Source organism: Gekko japonicus, unplaced genomic scaffold (genome assembly GCF_001447785.1).
Source record: "Gekko japonicus isolate JY-2015 unplaced genomic scaffold, Gekko_japonicus_V1.1 scaffold1396, whole genome shotgun sequence".
Taxonomy (NCBI): domain Eukaryota; kingdom Metazoa; phylum Chordata; class Lepidosauria; order Squamata; family Gekkonidae; genus Gekko; species Gekko japonicus.
Window position 1 is genome coordinate 194939 of NW_015173172.1, and position 22654 is coordinate 217592.

Genomic DNA, 22654 nt, shown 5'->3' on the forward strand with positions numbered 1-22654 from the left:
GACATACCACAATTGAAATTGACAGCATGGAGGATAACGTCACCAGTTTCTCCACCCGAGTAGTGAACGTTCTGTTGAATTCCAGGAAACCTACTACGCGGAGGTCCTACAATTATAAATGGCGAAGGTTCTGTTCTTCCTTAGGTGATGACGCCCCTCGAACCACCTCAGTGAGTCTTGAGTTTTCCAATTCCTCCTCTCCCTAGCTGACTCGGGACTCTCCCATTCATCGTTACGAGTTAATTTGGCCGCCCTTTCGTCCTACCATGTTCAAGTTGACGGATGCACACTGGTTTCCCATCTGCTTTTAAAAAGTTTTTAAAAAGGTTTATTGCATCTCTACCCTCCTGCCAAAACTCCAGTCGCTCCCTGGGACTTTCCTCTAGTTCTCAGCCAGCTCACGAGGAAGCCCTGTAAGCCGCTCGCAACATGCGACCTCAAACTTCTAGCATGGAAAATGGCCTTTTTAATTGCTGTCACCTCGGCTAGGCGAGTGGGAGAAATATTGGCTTTCCGACACGATACACCTTACCTGTCGTTTTTGCCAGATGGAGTCCGCCTCGTACCGGACATTTCCTTCCTGCCGAAGGTGGTGTCAGAGTTCCACCTGCAGGCGGAGGTCTTCCTCCCAGATTTCTTCCCAACTCCAACATCTGCGGAGGACAGACTCTTACCCACTTTGGATGTGAAGCGGGCTCTCTTGTTCTACCTCAATAGAACACGCCCAACGAGACGAGACTCCCAATTCTTCGTCTCTTATGCACCAGCAAGGCTGGGGACTCGCATCACGGCTCAGTGCCTGTCAAAGTGGATTGCGGGGCTCATCCCTCTCTGCTACCTAATCGCCAAACAGCCATTGCCTGGCCCTGTCAGGGCTCATTCTACCAGGGCTGTCGCAACTTCTACTGCAAAGCCGCTACATGGGCCACGCCTAACACCTTCATCAAGCACTACGCCCTAGATGTCCGTAAGAACACCAATACCAACATGGGACATCACATTCTGTCTTCGGCTACGCAGTAAGGACTTGCCAGCACCCTCCTCCAGGTAGGCCACTGCTTGCTAATCTCCCATGGGTGTGAAGCACAGAGACCACATCGAAGATAAACAGGCTGCTTACTTCTAACTGGTGATCTTTGACTGGTCATCTGTGCATTCACACCACCCGCCCTCCTTCCCCGCTGCTTTCAGCTTCTACATTTTCAATAGGGGTTGATTTGCGGCGGTTTGAAGGAACTGGCGGGATGTCCGCGCCCTCCCCTCTGGGCATGCGCGGTGGGGTTCCTGCGCATGCCCGAGAATTGGGCGCGAAAATCTGTTAAAAGAGCTTGCTACAGCTCCGATCGATCCAGCGCGTGTGCACTGTATCCCATGGGTGTGAATGCACAGATGACCACTCGAAGATCACCAGTTACAGGTAAGCAACCTGTTTTTTCCCTTGCTCTAAAGCCAGTTGACTCCAACTCTAGGGATTCGGTGCTCCTCTCCGTTTCCAAGCCGAAGAGGCAGTGCTGTCCAAAGACATTTCCATGGTCATGTGGCTGGCATGACTAGACACTGAGGAGCACGGAACACTGTTACCTTCCCACTGAAGTGGTACCTGTTTATCTACTTGCAATTTCTTGCTTTCGAACTGCTAGGTTGGCAGGAGCTGGGACCAGAGATGGGAGCTCACTCTGTCATGCAGCACTCAGGGCTCGAACTGCTGAACTACCGACCTTCCGGTCTCCAGGTCAGCGTCTTAACCACTTGAGCCACTACAGCCCCAATCTCCAACATAGAATTTACTTTTTTCACTGCTGCAGCACACTGGATTGGCATTTTCATTGAGCTATCTACTACAACCCAGAGATCTTTTTCCCTTTCAATCTCAGCAAGTTCAGACCCCATTAGCCTATACTTGGAGTTGGGATTTTTTGTTCCAGTGTGCACCACCTTATGCTTACTTACATTGAACTTCATTTGCCACATTATTGCCCACTTACTGAATTTGTGGAGATCCTCCTGGAGCTCTTCACCATCATCCTTGGTTTTTCATCATCCTGAATAATTTTGTGTCATCTACAAACTTGGCCCCTAGACTGCTGACTCCTTGTTCGAAATCATTTATGAACAAATCCCAATATCGATATTTGTGGGACCCCACTGCTTATTCCCTCCATTGTGAGAACTGTTCATTTATTCCTACTCTTTGCTTCCTGTAATTTAATCAATTCTTAATCCATACTAGAACCCATCCTCTTATCCCATGACTGCTAAGTTTACGCAGGAGACTTTGAGGTACCTTGTCAAAAACCTTTTGAAAGTCCAAGTAAATAATGTCTAGTGGGTCACCATTGTTTACATGCTTGTTCAGTTGTTCAGTTTCTCAGAGAACTCCAAAAGGTTGATGAGGCAGGACTTCCCTTTGCAGAAGCCACACTGATTTTCCCTCAGTAGGCTTTGTTCCTTTATGTGCCTAATAATTCTATCTTTGATTACAGTTTCTACTAATTTGCCTGGGACAGACGTTAGGCTAACTGGCCTATAATTTCCTGATTCCCCTCTGGACTCCTTTTTAAAAATTGGTGTAACATTTGCTACTGTTCTGTCTTCTGGTTCCATGGCTGAATTCAGTGATAAGTTACATATACGGGTTGATAGATCTACAGTCTCACATTTGAGTTCCCTAAGAACTCTCAGGTGTATGCCATCAGAACCTGGAGACATTATTTTTTAATTTCTCCTATAGGTCTAGAACTTCATCACCTCAATTTGACTCAGTTCTTCGGATGCCATTCCTGAAAATAGTGGCTGTGTTATGGGTACATGCCCCACACTTTCCACAGAAGCAAAAAATTCACTGAGCTTCTCTGCCATCTTCCTTTAGCAGTCCTTTTATTCCTTGGTTATCCAAAGGTCTAACTGCTTCTCTGGCTGGTTTCCTGCTCTGGACATATTTTTTAAAAATTATTGCTTATCTTGATGCTTTTAGTGACCTGTTCTTCAAATTCTCTTTTCACATGCCTAATTATTAACTTAGATTTCTTTTGCCAGTCTGTAGTCCTTTCTGTTCAATTCATTGGGATAGACCTTCCACTTTTAAAAAGAAGACTTTTTATAGCTTCCTTGACGTGTTATTAACCATGCAAACATTCTTTAAGACTTAGCATTGCCTTTCCTAACCTGGGGAATACATTCTATCTAGAATTGAATTAGCGTAGTTTCAAATAGTTTCCAAGCATCCTTTAGGGATTTCTACAGCATGACTCAAGCACACATTTACCCATTCAATGTGAGAGTAGTTGAAATCTCCCAATATCACAACATTCTCTGCTTTAGTCACCTCCCTTATTTCCTTCTTGAGATGAACCTCAAGGGTCTGATCAGGTGGGTGATAGTACAAGCCTCATTTTTAAATAATCCTTAGGGCCAAGTATTTCCACCCATATTGCTTCTAATGGGGAGTTCATTCCCCTAATGTTTTCTGTCTTATTTTATTCTATGCCCTCTTTGATATACATCACAACATTTTCCCCAACCCATCCCTCCCTGTCCTGCCTATAAAGCTTATACCCAGGGATGACTGTATCCCATATAGTTTCCCCTTTCACCATGTTTCTGAGATACCCACTATATCTAAATTGTCATTTAGCACCACTCCAGCTCTCCCATCTTTACATACTGATACCTATAACAAGTTTCCCTGTTCAGCAACCCTCACCTCCCTCAGCCCCTTTGTCTCTACACATGGCCCTCCTCTGCCATCTTACCCTTACTCCCAAATTCTATTATGCCCCTATCAATTTTACCCTGAGTGTTTACACAATTGTCCCTTTGGACTGACTTGTCCCATACTGAAAGTTCCCGAGCTCCTGTCAGCTTTCCCCCTGAAACTGACCATTTACACAATGGTACATGAACAGAAAAGAGCTTGTCCTTATTGATCAAGAAATAGAAAATACAAAGAAGGAAGAACAAATATGCAGTATTCAAATAATTTACTAAAATGCAAATACAATATATAACTTTCAAATAATTACAAAACAGTAATTAATGAAATTCAATTCAAGATACATGGATGAGGACTCAAAATCTATAGTTTGGCAGTCATTGACTCCTCTCAGGAGATCTTAAGAGCCAATGTCAGTTCAAACCTTCAGCAATCTGTGTAATAATAATGCTTTTCTAGCATATATTTGCATCATTAGTAATATTATTTTTACATCACATTTTTTTTTATCTATAGTGGCTCACTTTTGTTTCTCATGGACTTTTAGAAGCTGGATTTTTAGCCTCATAAGAGTCAGTATATAGGACCGGATCTAAACTAAATCTTCTGCTAACAGAAGAGGTGGAATGATTTCCACCAATTCTTTCTTCAAGCTGCAGACCCCCAATTTGTATCCCAGGAACAGAATTTTTGAGAGATCAGAGGGCTACAGGGGTGGGGGAGCAGAATGTTCTGTTCCATTGTCAGAAGTGCCTTCTATGTATAGGAACTTTAGCCTGGATCCACCTCATAGCATTTACAACCACTTGACTAGCAATAGAGCAATTTCTATTAATTTATTTGCCAGGCAGCTCTTCAGGAATGTTTAAGAAAATCTGAAGTAGGATATGCATCAGTTATTTAGAAATAAGTATGACAGTAAAACATTGTGTTTCTTGAATGAAACCTCATTTTTATTGAAAAGGCAAACAGTTCTGTACCCAGTTTATCTATAAAAGTCACATATTTTGTCCTGTTTTACAGCATTCATCCAGAGCATACCTGCACCCACCAGTGGAGTTAGATAAGATCCATTCTATACAATGTTGGGATATGGTCTGACATGTCTTATCCACTTCATACACTCTATTAATGTTGAACTGAAGTGAATATAGTTACCTAAGACCGAATTCATATGTTTACCTCCCAGAAATTGTGTACAGAGTAGATTAATGTGTTTATGTGCACTTCCACTAATGTGTGTTTAACATAACATGTGATGTGTATAACTAATTCCTGTTACCTTCCATCCAGAAAGATGTAAATTAGGTCATTGTGTGTGTGTTTGTAAGTCTTCTTATTCTACATCACTTGTCATACTGTACACTCTTTCAGGAGAAAGAGAACCAAGACCTTGTGGGAAACTACCATAGGGCCAATGAACAGGTTAAAAAATGGGAATCAAAGTTCCATCAAATAGAAGTAGATTGTAACTCTCTCCAAGTAGAACTTCTCAATGTAGAATCTGAGAGCCACAGTCTGAAAGAACGAACGGAGTCCCTTGAAACAGAGATTGGACAAGTAAGTTTGAAAAGCATCATCATCTAATTTTATTTCTTATGGTAGATTTCTTTCATTTGGTAGGCAGTTGGGCAACTGCCTTTGTCTTTTATTTGCCTTTAAGAGATTTTTCCTTGTTTTTCACTTCCAATGTGAGTAGTTTGAAGGTTCTTGTGAGGTCTGTATCAGTGGTTCATTTGGTAAAAAGCATGTTTGTGAGAAGGGAATATACCTTCTACTGAATATGATTGGTTATGCCTTTCCAGTCTTAGGAAGTATCATAAAACAGTAAATAGAAGAAAGCTAGAAATCAGAAGAACAAAATTCCTTTAGAGCACAGCTCATGCTGTTTCCCCCAAAACGACAGTATTTAATACAACCCAGACATTATGAATATGTATGCATATTTATATATAAATACACATAACTGTTTTTTGAGTAGAGACTTGTTTCAAATAATTTCTTCTTCAGCTATTTTGGTCATCATATTACAAAGTACTCTGCTGTCTCTCAGAGGAGGTTGGCATCTACTGCTGATGGGCAATTCTCTCCTTTAGGTTTGGAGGCAGGGAGAAACTTCCAGCTTGCTGTCTCTATCACCAAGAGGCTTGCTTCTCCTTGAGTATGAGACTAGGGATCTTATGGGGCTCTATCATCATTTGTCCTATTCTATCTTAAATCCTAATTTTAATCTTCCTAGCTTCTGTTCCTCTGTCTTTCTACATTTTCCTGATTTCTCTGTCCCCATTGGTGGAGATTTCCATCACAGCTGATAGAGGGCCCTGATGGAGCCAAAGGAGCTGGAGTGCCTGATCAGCCAAATTCCCTTCATGCATCCTAGTTACGTCCTGTTATCCAATGAGGCCCTGATTTCCCAGCTTTAGTGGAACTGCTATTGTAGAACTCATGGACAATTCCAGTAACATCAGACACGCTGAGCCCTGGTCCAGTCTTCTGCTTGGGCTGTGGGTTGCTCATGCTGACTGGCTGGAAACTGAGAGGCAGCATCCCCTGAGAAACTGGTTTCTCTGGCAAATGGTTCAAGCAATGCTGTCATTGTGTAGGCCCTTGATAACTAGACTGTATCACACAACCTGGAAGGCCTTGCTATAGTGAATGCATTCCTATAATGAAGTGGAAGGGAAAAGCTGACAGCAATAGAAGCTTTGCTGCAACCAATCATGTACTTCCTTCAAGGAGGCTTAGCACAAGGATTGAATCCCAACATGTTTTTAGAGGTAAGTGACTGCAATGGCAACCGTGCTAAACCCAGTTGATGGTATCACACTCTCCAGACTGCCCTCACATAAAACATTTGTATCCCCTCAAACCTCTGTTGGTCTATAGCTTTCTCTTGTGGAAACTACTTACATTGTTTCAGGCATTTGTCCAGCAACCATTTGAGCCATTTATAAAGCTGACCATAAAGGTCTTCCTATTCTTAACTGACATCCTTAAAGGTACAAGGAATTATACAAAATTCATATAAGGAACTCAAAATGCAAATAACATACTGATCACTCCTCCACAAGATTGAAAGAAAACTGCCTGTCTCTAAATTAGAATTTAGACCACCTGTCAATCAGAAATCTGAAGAAATCCTCTAAGTTTCAAAATCATCCTAGATGTACAGATGTTGTTGAAAAATCTAAAAAAACCCCACCCCAAGTAGTGACATTGTCCCCCCTCTGTTTAAAATGTTACCAAGGAAGCATCCAAAATCTTATTTTTAATTTTTGAATGATGTTCTGCAAGGTGGGAACTAATTTTGTGAGGAATTCTTTCAGTATATAGAGACCCATAGTCTTGCACGTTAACATATATCACCTTTTTTGTGGCATAGTTAGAAAATGTCATAATTTAAAGAAATGATAATTAAGGTGTTTTAAAATATTTAAATTCCATGGCTAGGAAACAGTATTAAAATGATGAACAGTAAGTTCTCTAGCAGCCTCTATAGAATGTATAGAAAAGAGCAAGAATCCAGTAGCAACTTTAAGACTAACACAATTTGTGGCAGGGTATTTTTTAATTATTTATTTATTATTTATATTTTTATCCTGCCCTCCCCGGAGGCTCAGGGCGGCTTACACGGCATATTGCCAAATCATACAATAGAACAATAAAAATATTAAAAATATTAAAACACATCACATTCATAAACAAATTTTGGTGCTCCTCTCCTAAAAACAAGATGGCCGTCTCCTAGAACGTCCCATTCTCATCCAAAGTGCCCGCATCATGGTGACCCTGTACAGAAATCATGGAGCGTTGGTGGTACAATGGCAATGGCGGCTCCTATTCAAACGCTTGGCGGAAGAGCTCCGTCTTGCAGGCTCTGCGGAACTGTGCTAGGTCCCGCAGAGCCCTGATTCTCCTCTGGGAGCTCATTCCACCAGATAGGTGCCACCACTGAAAACACCCTGTTCCTGGTCATGACGAGTTTGATGACCCGGGGACCTGGCATGTCCAGTAAGTTCTGATTCCCCGACCGTAGTGCTCTTGGGGGAACATGGGGAAAGGCGATCCCTTAAGTAGGCTGGTCCCTGGCCATATAGGGCTTTAAAGGTAATAACCAGCACTTTGAAGCGAACCCGGTACACTATAGGCAACCAGTGCAGCGCTTTCAGCACAGGCTGGATGTGATCTCATCTAGGAAGATCCATCAACAGCCTGGCTGCAGCATTCTGCACTAGTTGCAGCTTCCGAATTTGCGACAAAGGCAGCCCCATGTAGAGAGCATTACAGTAGTCTAGCCTCAAGGTGACCGTCGCGTGGATCACAGTGGCTAGGTCATCCCGGTCGAGGAAGGGAACCAACTGCCGTGCCAGCCGAAGGTGGTAAAATGCCGACTTCGCAGTGGCTGCTACTTGGGCCTCCATCGTTAACGAGGAGTCCAGGAGCACGCCCAAACTCCTAACCTCCGACGCCGGCACCAAGGGTGCCCCGTTGAAGGTCGGGAGAGGGAGCCCCAACCCCGGACCGATCTGACTCAGCCCCAGGACCTCCGTCTTTGCCGGGTTTAATTTCAGCCGACTCAGTCTGAGCCACCCAGCCACGGCCTGTAACGCCCGACTAAGGTCATCGGGAGTGGAATCCGACTGGCCGCCCAACATCAGATACAGCTGGGTGTCATCAGCATATTGATGACACCCCAGCCCACAACTCCGGGCAATCTGGGCAAGGGGGCACATGTAGATGTTAAACAACATCAGGGATAGCACTGCCCCCTGAGGTACACCACATTCAAGGGGCCACGTCCGGGACCGCTAATCCCCTATCGCCACCCTCTGTCCCCGACCTTGGAGAAAAGAGACCAGCCACTGAAGGGCAAGCCCCTGAATCCCCACGTCGGCAAGGCGGTGGGCCAGCAACTGGTGGTCGACCATATCAAAAGCGGCCGACAGGTCTAACAACAACAGTGCCGCCACTCCGCCTTGATCCAGATGCCTACGGAGGTCGTCAGTCAGTGCGACCAGAACAGTCTCCACCCCGTGACCAGGGCGAAACCCGGACTGGTGGGGATCGAGGACAGAAGCGTCATCCAGAAATGCCTGCAGCTGTGTTGCCACCGCTCTCTCTATCAATTTGCCCAAAAAAGGCAAATTGGACACCGGCCGATAGTTGGCCAATTCGGCTGGGTCTAGAGATGGCTTTTTCAGGAGAGGGCGGACCATCGCTTCCTTGAGTGTCCCTCCAAGAGAGACTTGTTAATAATCTCCCGCAGGGCACCTCGGAACCCCTCGCGACCCATTTTAATGAGCCAGGAGGGGCACGGATCAAGGTCGCATGTGATTGGGCGCACTACTGCAAGCAATCTGTCAACTTCTTCCAGACTGAGTGGGCAAAAACTTACTAAACCCGACTCCAAAGACGTGCAAGGGGCCTCAAGTTCACTCACTGTATCAATCGTAGTGGGGAGGTCACAGTGGAGCGCCAAGACTTTCTCTGCAAAATAGCTCGCAAATGCCTCACAGCCGATGTCCAATTCCCTCACATTTTGCCTGCCCTGTGGCAGAGCTGTCAATGACCGAATCATTCTAAATAATTGTGCCGGGCGTGAGCTAGCAGATGCAATCCTGGCCGCGAAGAACTCCCTCTTTGCGGCCTTGACTGCCATCTCATAGGCCTTCATAAACATCCTATAAGATGCTCTTGATGCTTCGTCGCGAATTCGTGAATCTCTGCCACAAATTTTGTTAGTCTTTGAAGTGCTACTGGATTTTTGCTCTTTTTTACTGCTACAGCCAAATTAACACAGCTACCCATCTTGATTTATCTCTGTAGAATCAATGTCACACTGGTTCAAACAACCCTTTAGATTCCTATTCCATCTTTACTCTACTTGGGGTAGAATTTCACATACTGGAGTATGGTATATACCACTAGGAAATAACATTACTGTGAAGCTTTAAGGTTCAAAGCTCAGTGTTGGAAGAAGGCATTAGCTTCTGCTGCTGAGTTCACCACATTGCCCACAATAGCAACAGAACAGATTGATTTGGGATTAAATATCTGTAAGCGGTATTTTTTAGTATCTCACCTATTTTGACAAATTTGCTTTTGCTTTTGCTATCTAACTTCTCTAACAAGATGTCAGGATCCTGGTAAATCAGTTCTCACCACCAGTCACTTTGAGAAAAGCTAACTTTATTGAGACGTTGACAGATACCATACTGGACACGATCTATTGTTAAGACTGAAGTTGAACGCTCAGAGGCTACAGATATAGTGTGTTCAAGTAAAGGCACTAAAGATCAGGACCCAATCACCCCACAGTATTTGCCTACCAGAATTTACAGTCAACTACCCCCCCCACTCAACAGGTACCACTCCCAAAGCATCCCTCCCGCCAAAGCTAACAGTCACCTACCCTCCCTCAGACATGTAGCCTCTACATAGCAAGAAAAACAGAATAACAGACATTTGAGAAGCCAGAGCATTTGGCCCCATTAAGGTGACAAGCCTCTGGCACATCAAAGAGAGAGGATCCTCCTCTCTCAATGGCAGGCGAGCTGTAAAATGCACAGAATCAAGCCTGACACAAGGGCTTGATTCTGAAAAGAGTTTAGCACTAAGTGCCTAGTAGTGAATAAATTTTAGACGAAGAAGAAGAAGACGAGATTAGATTTATACCCCGCCCTTCACTACCCAAAGGTGCCTTAGAGTGGCTTACAAATTCCTTTCCCTTCCCCTCCCCACAACAGACACCCTGTAATGTAGGTGGGGCTGAGAGAGCTCTGACAGAAACTGCTCTTTTTTCAAGAACAGCTCTTATCAGAACTACAGCTTGCCCAAGGTCATCCAGCCAGGTGCAAGTGGAGGAGTGGGGAATCAATCCCTGTTCTCCCAGATTAGAGTCCGTGCACTTAACCACTACACCAAACTGGCTCTCTGTTGGTCCAAGAAGTTCCCTCTTTGCATATGAACCCTGTTTTCCATATTCTCAAGCCTGGGTCATCTAGTCCAGTTGCACTGCTACAGGGCTAGTGATTGACAGTCAGGGAAAAGCCTTTGTCTATGCCCTTGGTTTCACAAAGGCTGAAGGCCTTATACATAGTCCAAATGCATAAATTCCAGCTGTTCTGCTATAAAGTTGCAGAATTGGTTCAGAAGCAGCAAGATGAAATGGGAGTTGTCACTTATCCCCTATCGTCTCATTTCTTTTTTATCAAATATGGCAATATTATTGGAGCACTAGTTTCTTGAGTTACAATGAGCACTTAACCATAAGGCTGAAGTTGGTTCCTTATTCCCAGTTCCTTTTTCATTCCTTATTCGCATCTTATTCATGAATTCATCCAAAAACACTGAGGAGAGTTTGAAATCTCTGAACCTCAAAATAAGATTTGGACCCCTAAACTTCATACAACCCACGTTCAGCGGACTCTCCCCTTCAAGGCGCCATATGCATTACAATAATTCAAAATCATCTTGCTTTCGATATGCTGGCAGCAAAAGGAGGAGTTTGTGCATTAATTAGTGTATCCTGCTGCGTTTATATTCCTGACTATCAGGAGATGATTGATAACCATGCTGATCAAATATTGCAAGTGGCCTCCTCCTGCTCTCACCTTCCTGGATAGATTTTCTCTTTGAGTGGCTGTCAGGTTTGGGGACTGGATTGTGTCCAATTTTCATAACCTTGAGTCCAGCTGCATGTTATCTAGATGGGAGGTACATGTCTTAAATAAAAAGTAATTGTCAGCAACATTTAGGAAGGCTGCAGTCAACAAACCATGCGTTATGTGACGAAAGAACTGCGCAGGTAAGCTTAAAGAAAATCATACTGTGCAGATGCTGTAACATGGACATTGCAAATGTATAAATAACAGCTGCACTCAGGGAGGGACTAACCGCTTGGCTGTTTGCTAAACGGTTCCCTTTATCCAGAATAAAGTTTTTCCTTCTGCTACCTGCATCCCTGCCTTGATGTGACTTATTGGTTTGGCTACAGCTCACTTGGCTTACAAGTGTATCTCCTTCTTTTACCCTACATGATGATCATATTGAACAGACAAAGAAAAATCAAGCTTCCAGAAAGATAAGAGCATATCAAGATCTATTTGGATATTTGGGGGGGGGGGAGATCAGTAGTTGCCATCGACAACTCTGCTTTCCTTTGCTTCTCTCACACTGGCCTTTCTAAAGATTTTTAGAGTGGGGGGCTTTGTTCCATTGTTTTTCTTCAAATTCCTGAATTCTGGTCTATCCAATGTGGTTGATTAAAAACAGTATGTAGATGTTTATTTCTTACACAAATATATTCTAAAATTTGAATTTGCAGCCAAAACACAGGATTTGAAGGTTTATCACAATTAGATATGGATGGTATCTCAAGATACCAAAGACTTTCTAGAAAAAATACCAACTTACTTAAACTGTTATTCTTTAAAATGCGCATATAAAGTTCAGCGAAATTCATATGGATTTTGCTTTTACAGGATTGTGCTCAGTAGATGCATTTAATTATTTTAGGATCTGCTTACAACCTTTAAAAATATTAAACTAAAGAATTGTTTTAATGTTCTGTATTAGAAAAAAATAAGCCCAACACATTTTCAGAAAAATTAGTTTCCAGTTAGTAAAAAAATTTTTCCCCCTAAATATGTTTTCTATATTTATGTATAATATTAATTGCCTTTATCAATACCTGTTTTGGCAGCATTTAGCAACAGAAAAAGCCTACAAGTCACAGATTTCTACTTTAGGCAAATCACTTGTAAAAATGGAGGAGGAACTCCACAAAGTCCAGCTGGAGAAAGTTTCATTACTTTCAGATTTGGCATCTACACGGGAACTGTGCATTAAATTGGACACTAACAAAGAGATGTTAACTCGGCAACTAACCAGCACAACACAGGAAATGGAACGTGTAAGTATATAATCTAGGCATTGTTTAAAGCTAAGATTAAAAATGGGAAACCTTTAGCTTGGAGTGCACTTTAGCAAATGTAAAAGTCTTTGTTGTAGTAATAATATCTGTATTCAGGAAATTTGCATAAGATTTTCAAAACAGTAGCAAGGAGGTATAAGTAAAATGTAATTGTATGAGAGTGAATATGTATACACATACATTGAAATGGAGTGAAGAATAAATCCATATTCAAATGAGCATGATCCAAATTGAGCATTTTTAAGTCCCTTTGATCTTAGCAAAAGAGTGTTGTATGTGATAGGTTATAGAAATGCTTGGTGGTTGCCCTGGTCTACCCAAAGGGGAAATAACGATGGCCCTTTCTGCACTCTCCTTTAAATCCATGTTCACCGTGGTGTCCTCCAAGCAATTCTGCACTAATGTGGAATTCAACCTTCTTTTTAATCTAGGTTTTTTCCCCCATTCAGCACTAAAATCAAGTTCAGCCTTATTTTTATTCCAGATATTTCCCCATTCTGCTTTACATTACCACCCTTCAGTGGTCAGCCCAGTTTCAGCCTGCTGTTGCCCCGGGTTATTTGGATGCTGTTTTGCTGTGGACTTAAATTGCCTTGACTCGAACACTGAGAAAATCCAGAGTGGCAGGCAAATGTGGAAAGGACCAATAACAAATCTAAGACCAATAACAAATCTAAGGCTGTTAGGGAGTTTAACATGAATATAATACATAGTTAAGCATTCAGTGGAGCATCAAAGCATGACTATTAAACAACTGCTGTACCTACAGCAGTGCTTTCGGATTTGTATCTAACCATGACACACCCTGGGGGGAGGCGTATGTTATAGTGTATATCTAGCATACAAGAGTTTCTGGAACACATCCAGAGATGCAAGAAATAGTAATTTGTTAACAAATCTTGACAATGTTACTCAATTAAGAATAAAGATTAGGGCTAGTTTATTACAGTAAAAATATCTGCAAATGTTATGTGGAAGCATGAAACACACTAAACACATGAGTAGGAAGGATTTCTTCAATCGGTCAGAAAGCCTTCGACAACATATTAGTCAGAAAATTCACTCATTGAACACCTAGAACATCACCATGCACCAGCAAACAGAACAGACAGTCTATTTTGAACGTGTACTGGAGTTCTAAAAAGTGCTCAGTTATGAATCAGCTGGATCATGTCCTGTGTGTTCATTTATTGTGCTAGATTTTATACAGTTATTAAATATTGTGAATGTTCTTGACAGAGTGGGAGCCACAGTTCTTGGCCTCTAGATATGGGGAAATGATTATTTTGACGTCTGGAGAAATGACATTGAAAGGAAGAGGGATGATAGCGTTTAGCTTGCAATATGAAATTTAATTCATTACTTTCTAATGCAAGGTATATTAGATAAATCTCATTGTATCTATGTTATAGACAGTGAAGATGTTTTAACTTTTGGCTTTCAGTTGCAGAATGATTGGGAGTCATCTCACTCAGAAATAGAACTCCTTAGAAAACAACTCACTAATGAAAGAATATCAGTAAAAAACCTGGAAACATTGTTAGCATCCAACCGAGAAAAGGAATTTCAGTCTCAGATGATAAACCAGGATAAAGAATCTGAGATTCAGCTTCTTAGAGAGCAGCTTTCTCTGGCTGAAGAGAAAATGTGAGTAAACAACCAGAAGAAACAACAATTGACCTGCAGTTTCTTTTCTTATTTTGTTGGTATGTCTCTGTAGTATTACCAAATTGGGGGAAATTCTATAGAGATGAGGAAAAAGTACTGTTAGGACTGGCAGCCAGCTACTTGAAGAACTGTTGAACAGCAAGCAGACCGAAGCTTTAGAGAAAAGTGTTTTTAGGATAGGAGTAAGCTGCAAGTTCGGTGCTGTGGTGGCTCAAACGGTTAAGAGGCTAAACTGCACACCGGAAGGTCGGGAGTTCAGCAGTTCGAGACCCGGGTGCCACATGACGGAGTGAACTCCCGTCTCTGGCCCCAGCTCCTGCCAACCTAGCAGTTCAAAAGCAAGAAATTGCAAGTAGGTAAATAGGTACCGTTTCAGTGGGAAGGTAACAGCATTCCATGCACCTTGGCGTCTAGTCATGCTGGCCACATATCCACAGAAACTTCTTTGGACAGCACTGGCTCATCGGCTTGGAAATGGAGAGGAGCACCCCATCTCTAGAGTTGGATTCGACTGGCTTTCGAGCAAGGGAAACCTTTATCTTACCTTTACTAAGCAGCAAGTTATAAAAACCTTTCCCATAAATTATCAATCTAGGGCACATCATACACAGAGCTGATTATCCACCCTGGTGCCCTGGAAAAACAATGTTGCACAAGGTTGCTGTTCATTGAGTGATCCACTGTGCAGACTGGTCACTGAGAATATTTCCAGAGTTTTCTATAAGATGAATGCTCCTCCTGCCTTTGGCTTCCAACCAAACCTGACACTGACTGAAAGCGGAAGTATTTATTCCCTCAGTTCTCTACATGCTGCAACCAAAGACTCTGAGGGAATGTCCCAGAATGTTCTCAGTGGGGCAGGAGGAATGAAATCTGTGACTGCAACCCTGTTTTCATCGTTGTGGCTGCTGTGCATTCCCACACTGGGAGATGGGTGTGAACCTGTCAAATGAAGAGACCACCTTCCCAGCAGCTGCTTCACATCTTGCGTTGACATCCACCAAGAAGTGCTTATGAAGGAGAAGATGATGGACTAGGTGGATGCTCAACAAATGCCCTTGACAGGAATACACTGAAGAAAAGCAACAGAATGTGAGAAGGCTGGCAGTTCCTTGGCTTGAATGGGGAATAAAAATATGTTGTATGTTATGGAAGACTTATATCAAGGTTTGGTCTGATGAATCCTACATGAAGTATGAGGATGCTGTGGTGGAAACCTCAGCAGACTCTGTTGTTTCTGGGCCCTCCAGCTTACAGGTTACATCAGAAGACAAGCAGCCAGCCATGGCTGCCAGGACAGAAGTACAGATGCCCATCATTAGGAGTCAAAGACTGGAGTTGCTGAGAAACCCACTAAAGAGCTGAATGAGAGGCAGTGTACTGCTTATTCTGCAGAGCGTCAAAAGCAGTATAGTTGGCGAAAGGGTTGGTGTAAAAAGGAAAGAGCAGCCCTCCTACCAGGCTTTGTACATGGTCTAAAGATTTCTGGTAGTGGTTCTTGCAGAAGCCAGTTTCACAAGCAAGGGCTTCAGTGTCCAAGAACTTAAGCTGAGCACCAGTTCTGAGTTGGAGAGACTGATGGGAAGTCACCAATGGTGTTATACAAAGAGGACTCTAAAGGCAGGGTGAACTTGATTGAATGGAGACTTCTTCTTCAGACTTGGTGATGAGGATCAGAACCCAGGAACAGTTGAGCACAGCTCCCTGCAGAAGGGTGTATAGAGCAATACCGATAAAAGCCAGGAAGGGAGTATGAGCAAGGCTTGGCATAAACATACACAAAAAATGACAGGATAATTTTTTACAGGGTGATGGGACTTGGAGGTGCACTTGCAGTAGTGATGAGCACTAAAAACCCTTCCATAGGTAGGCAGCTGAGGAGGCTCAAGGTGGTTCAAAACCAGTCAAGGTCTTCAGTGGTTCAGAACCAGTCACTGCACCAGAATGGAGGAAGGAGAGGCGATCTGCTCAAGATTGCCCTTAACAAGACTATAGATCAACTCAAAAGTACTCTAGCGTGGGAATGGAACATGAGGTAGCAAAAGCAAGTCACACATCTGCGCCAAAACTTTTGTAATCAGTAGCAGGAATTGGAGCCAGTGGACACAAAGGCGAAGGTGGAATTGTCTGTATTAGCCCTAGAGCTAGGCATTAGCAGGAGGCTCAGAATAGTTGCAGTGGGCTGAGACATCCAAAGTCTGAACTGGTGGAGGCACAGATGAAGGTGGAACCATAGCCAACCTGTCCCTTCCTTAGCCTTAGAGCTAGGCTGAAAAGTACTCGGAACGTGGAGTGATTTCAGCAAGAGTACTTTATTTAAAGCAAGAACAAGAAAAAGGAAACCAGCTCGCAGGCCGGTTTATATGTGTTCAGAAAACCCGCCACCAGTACACCTAAACACACCCCCTACTCCCGATAGGCTATTTACAGTAACCGGGCGACCATTGGTCTCCCGGCTGGGAAGCTAGCCCTTTTGATTGGGCCGGCTAGGATCCTTCGGATCCTTTGTCTTTCGGCTGATGCTACAGAAAGATTGTGCCTGGCCTGCCCGGGCAAGTCCGGGCATGTCAGGCTGAATCCCTTGCATGTGGTAATGGCGGCAGTACATTACATAGGCATTGGCAGAAGGCTCAAAGTGGCTGCAGTAAGTCAAGAATGTCAGGGACACAGAATGCCTGAACCATATGAATAGTTGACTTTAAAACTGCCAGAAGCAAAGAAGCCATAGAGAGCAAGGATTGTGTTTTGTAAGGCTGAGTATTGGTGGCAGCCTAAGCCTTTTTACAGAGATCCACTTTGAGTTGCAGGGTTCTATCAGATCATGCCTAAGGGAGCTTTGTTATTGTGAGATTCTCCAGGCAGATAAGGCACAGAGAATGGACCTCTGTCAGTGCTGTTTTATTGCCACAGTACATAGCAAAAGTGGGCTTGAAGCTCAACATCAAAAAAACTAAGCTCATGGCATCCGGCCCCATCACTCCTTGGCACATAGAAGGGGAAGTCGTGGAAGTAGTGACAGACTTCACGTTCCTGGGATCCCAGATCACCGCAGACTGTGACTGCAGCCATGAAATTAAAAGACGCCTGCTCCTTGGGAGGAAAGCGATGGCGAACCTAAACAGCATGATAAAAAGTAGAGACATCACCCTACCAACAAAAGTCCGCATGGTCAAAGCAATGGTATTCCCAGTAGTCATGTATGGCTGCGAGAGTTGGACTATAAGGAAGGCCGAGCGCCGCAGAATAGATTCTTTTGAACTATGGTGCTGGAGAAGACTCTTGAGAGTCCCTTGGACTGCAAGAAGATCAAATCAGTCAATCCTAAAAGAAATCAACCCTGACTGTTCCCTGGAAGGCCAGATAATGAAACTGAAGCTCAAATACTTTGGCCACCAAATGAGAAGGGAGCACTCCCTGGAGAAGACCCTGATGCTGGGAAAGATTGAAGGTCAAAGAAGACGGGGACGGCAAAGGATGAGATGGTTAGACAGTGTCATCGATGCAACGAACATGAAATTGAGCCAACTTCAGAGGACGGCGGAAGACAGGAGGGCCTGGCGGGAGATGATCCATGGGGTCGCGAAGAGTCGGACTCGACTGTGCGACTGAACAACAACAACATAGCTTGAAGAGGCCCTTTTGAGCCATGATGAATGATGATACAAAGAAAAAAGTTTGTGGTCAATTCATTTTTTTAATTTCCTCCAATGAATATGTATCGTAAAAAGCTTTATATGGAAGAAGTCTCCCTAGCCTCAAAAATGAGGTGAGGAGACAGAACAGCAACTGAGGTCATCCATGTCTGTGGTGGCAAAGGAAGAACTGAGAGAATGAGCACTGCCCCTCCTTGTCATGTGTTGGTTTTGGTGGGAAGCTATTGTGGGTGTATACTCCTTGTCTTCAAGAAATCTCCGGCTGTCCTGCACCTGAACAAAAGCCACAATAATGAACCATTGTTATGCTTGTTCAGCTCTAAGAAAGAGGACAGCATTTGAGAAAAAGGAAATGAGTGGTGTGTATATGTGTGTGAAACAGACTAAGTCATTGCAATAGAAGTATTACATGTGTCTAAATATGCATATATCTAAATAGGTCTCTAAATTACATCTGTCTAAATAGGTATGCAGACGATACCACTCTAAAAAAAAATGAAGAGGACCTAAAGAGCCTCTTACTCAGGGTAAAAGAGGAGAGCGCAAAAGTGGGCTTGAAGCTCAACATCAAAAAAACTAAGATCATGGCATCCAGCCCCATCACTCCTTGGCAAATAGAAGGGGAAGTCGTCGAAGTAGTGACAGACTTCATGTTCTTGGGATCCCAGATCACCGCAGACAGTGACAGCAGCCATGAAATTAAAAGACGCCTGCTCCTTGGGAGGAAAGCAATGGCGAACCTAAATAGCATGATAAAAAGTAGAGACATCACCCTGCCAACAAAAGTCCGCATGGTCAGAGCAATGGTATTCCCAGTAGTCATGTATGGCTGCGAGAGTTGGACTTTAAGGAAGGCCGAGCGCCGAAGAATAGATTCTTTTGAATTATGGTCCTGGAGAAGACTCTTGAGAGTCCCTTGGACTGCAAGAAGATCAAATCAGTCCATCCTAAAAGAAATCAACCCTGACTGTTCCCTGGAAGGCCAGATAATGAAACTGAAGCTCAAATACTTTGGCCACCAAATGAGAAGGGAGCACTCACTGGAGAAGACCCTGATGCTGGGAAAGATTGAAGGTCAAAGAAGACGGGGACGACAAAGAATGAGATGGTTAGACAGTGTCATCGATGCACCGAACATGAAATCGAGCCAACTTCAGAGGACGGCGGAAGACAGGAGGGCCTGGCAGGAGCTGATCCATGGGGTCGCAAAGAGTCGGACTCGACTGTGCAACTGAACAACAACAGCAAAAAATCGGTCTCTATTTGTATGCAGCAGACATGTTTTTGTTTAAAGTTACTTAAAAATTTAAGCACTGAAGGTGTTCCAAGATTTTGGGGCACAGTCTTTTTTATTTTGAATTTTCCTCACCATTTCTTATATCAAATACATTAGAGGTCGATCTTAATGAGCTAATCTTACTGTTTATTTTACTATATTTGAATAGTTACAATATTCTATCATGTCATGTAGTAATTTTATATATTTCATAGTGCTATCCATGGTCAAGATTTTTCACAACTCAGAAATGCAATAACTCAGTTGGAATCCGAGTTAGATATCACCAAAAGACAGTTGGACACAGAACAGTTTGAAAGGCAAGTTGCGTTCACATTGTTCATTTTAAAAAATGTTACTTCTAATTAAATAATATACAATTATATTTGTCTAGAAAGAGGCATTGGTAATACAGCTACAGCAATAATTCTAAGTCCAATGGAATGAAGGCAGCATATATTCAGTGGAACTAAGTGTGAATTGCAGGACCTGTTTACAGTTATACACATTGAATTACTATTCTGAGCTTTGTTTGGGACTGCCTCTGAAGAATGGCAAGAAACAAAGACTGTTTTTTGAGCTCCTAATATCTCACCCTGGAACATAAATTTGAATAAGCCTTGGGCTTTCCTTGTTATTTTTTGGCTTGTGGATTTAAGTGATTCCCTGGAATTATATATAGACTTCTTAAAGAGAAACGACTGATTATTTCTAATAGAAAATATATTTCACCAAAAGGATTACAAACCGTCTTTGGAAAAGAAAGCAAGCAAGGGGGGAGCCAAGAACTGAATTTCCCATTTTGTAACAGTTTCCCATAACATCAGCTTCTTCGTGGAAAGCATATAAGCTTACAGTGCTCAGACTCCATTGTATAATTCCAAAACACTCGATCTGTGTTGACAGATTCCTGGTTGTTAATATGTCTACTGCAGAAACTATCTTGTAAAAGTAGGGATTATTGAAAAAACAACTTCAGAGATTTCTAGTCTGCTGGGCTGAGCTGGCCTTTGTTATTGTATTAAAATGAATGTACAAGACACACACACAAAATTGCCAGATGATGTATGTGCAGGGAGCTTTGCTGATGCTAACTTGATGCAAATTTATTGGGAGGAGCTTAAATGTATAATTGTTGGCACAATCAATCTGGCGATCGAGGAAGCCTTTAATTCAACACAAGATGAAAAGGTAAATACGCCAATACAAACTACAATCAAGATAAAGGAACCCCAGCAATCTATGTTTCAAGACACAGTACAAAACTACAAGCAAGAGGATATACCTTGCAGGAAGACATATACACAAAAAAACAAAAATTACCACAGAAGACTACATCAGAGCTAGCAAAATGCAGACAAAGATCGAAATTTTTAAAGATGTAAAGGAAAAAAAAACTGCAGAGAGAAGACAAAACAGAGCTTATGGAATCCTCAACTACTCTAAGAATTGAATACAGATGGAGAGGCTTAAAAGAAAGCCTGTCTACCTATACAGACAAGAGACATAAATTTAAGACATTACTGAAGAGAAGAAACCAGGCATGTTTGGTCCAACTTACATAATAGCAACCTTGGTGGGTGCTTTCTAAAGCTTAGGAGACCTGGCCCATATAGATGTCAATATTGCGCGGTGTTAGCCCACTGCAGACCGAACACGGATGCAAGGATGTCCAATAAAGACTGGAGTCTTCCAGGCTTGTGTAAAAGTTATTTACAGTTTATTTTACAAAGCCTCCACCAAATCTTTACACTGAGTGACGTAATGCTCCGCTGACAACCAATTTTCCAAGAAGAAAATCTAGCACAGTACCTCACTGTACTTATACATCCATTGGCCAATCAGGGCCAATGCTGAGTCATTGCTAATTAGCTCTGGCAAGCACCAGCCAGAACCGGTCAGAGCCAGCTCTACTGTCACCTAGAGCTGTCTGCTCCTGTCACATAGATGCCACAGATCTACAGCTAGACTTAACAATAACACAGAATGTTGACACTCCCCCTTTAAGTCAGAGCTGTCATACCAAGTTTGTGCTTCAGCACTTCAAACTTTTTACATCAAGGCATTTTGTGACCATGTCAGTCATATTACATTTCTGATGTACAATGGTTTAGCTTCATCAAGCCCCTTACCATTACATATTTACATACATATTTACATCACTTTTAAATTTACAATCACTTTGTTGTTTACTTTTTTGGTTACAGTAAACATCCCTGTTGCATTCAACCTTTATTTACTGCACCACATGTTAGCGTTATTCTTTGCTTTAATGCTTCACTCATTGCTTTATTCACTTGTCACAGAGAGTCATCACATTATTCAGCCCTTGTATCTCAAAATACCTCTGGGCAACCTTATTATTGCAAACCTTCTGTTTGCCTTGGACCTTGCCTCTTCCCAGGCAGTTCCAACACTTTACTGTAGTACTCTGGTTCCTTAACATATACATGATTCACATCATACCCAAACCTTATTGGAGGAACACCCTTTGTACTTCGCTCAGACACTCTGGGTAAAACCCTTTCATTTTGCATGTTATTTGAGGATTGCTCCTCCTTTGGCACAACCTCTTGCTTAGTTACACCATCACCAACACTTTCAGTGCTTGGCAGCACAACCATTTGGGGTAACTCATTTGAATGAATCCTCCTCCAGCTGTCATTTTCACAAAAACTAGCAGACCTACTGAAGCATAGCTTGTGGTACTGATCAGCAAATCTATAGGATTTCATTCCAGGTTGGTAACCAAGAAACACCAGCTTTTTAGCTCTTGCTCCCCCTTTCCTTCTGTGATCTAGAGGGATGTTCACCCAAGCCTTGGCACCAAAGGTTATTAGGTACTCAAGTTGTGGATACCTGTTGTACATCATTTTGTAAGGAATATTGTCCACTGCCCTGGACCATACCCTATTGCTAACATAGCAAGCATTTTTTATGGCTCTGCCCAGTATGCAATACCCAAGTCAGAATCCTTCAACATGGCATGCATCATATTTTGTAATATTCCATTTTTTCGTTCCGCTAGACCATTTTCGGCGGGGGTCGAAGGGTTAGATAATCTATGCTTTATTCCCTTCTTTTTCAACCATGTTTCAAATGTATTTGAAGTAAATTCACGTCCCAGGTCTGTTTGAATGGCTAGCACATTCCCAAACTGGTTCAGTACCCTTTTGTACCAGTACTTAAAAGTAGTGTACACATCTGACTTATTTTTCATAACATATACCCAAGAAAAATGTGACCAGTCATCTGTGATAATTAGAACATACAAGGGGGGACCCGCGATACCCGCGGGGGGGGCAGTCTCTCTCTTTCCCCCTTCTCTCTCTTCCCCCCAGTCTCTCTCTCTCTCTGTGTCTCTCTCTCCCCCCCAGTCTCTCTCTCTCTCCCCCCGGCTCTCTCTCTCC

General features: G+C 42.8%; 1 protein-coding gene across 1 annotated transcript in view; it reads left to right on the top strand.

The window, feature by feature from the left end:
- TSGA10 (testis specific 10) overlaps positions 1 to 22654 on the top strand; it is an 84185-nt gene that overhangs the window by 37506 nt on the left and 24025 nt on the right. The window contains exons 13-16 of the mRNA XM_015422538.1: positions 5087 to 5272; positions 12417 to 12626; positions 14092 to 14294; positions 19460 to 19568. Of these exons, the coding sequence (XP_015278024.1) occupies positions 5087 to 5272; positions 12417 to 12626; positions 14092 to 14294; positions 19460 to 19568 (708 nt within the window). The remainder of the gene's footprint in view (positions 1 to 5086; positions 5273 to 12416; positions 12627 to 14091; positions 14295 to 19459; positions 19569 to 22654) is intronic.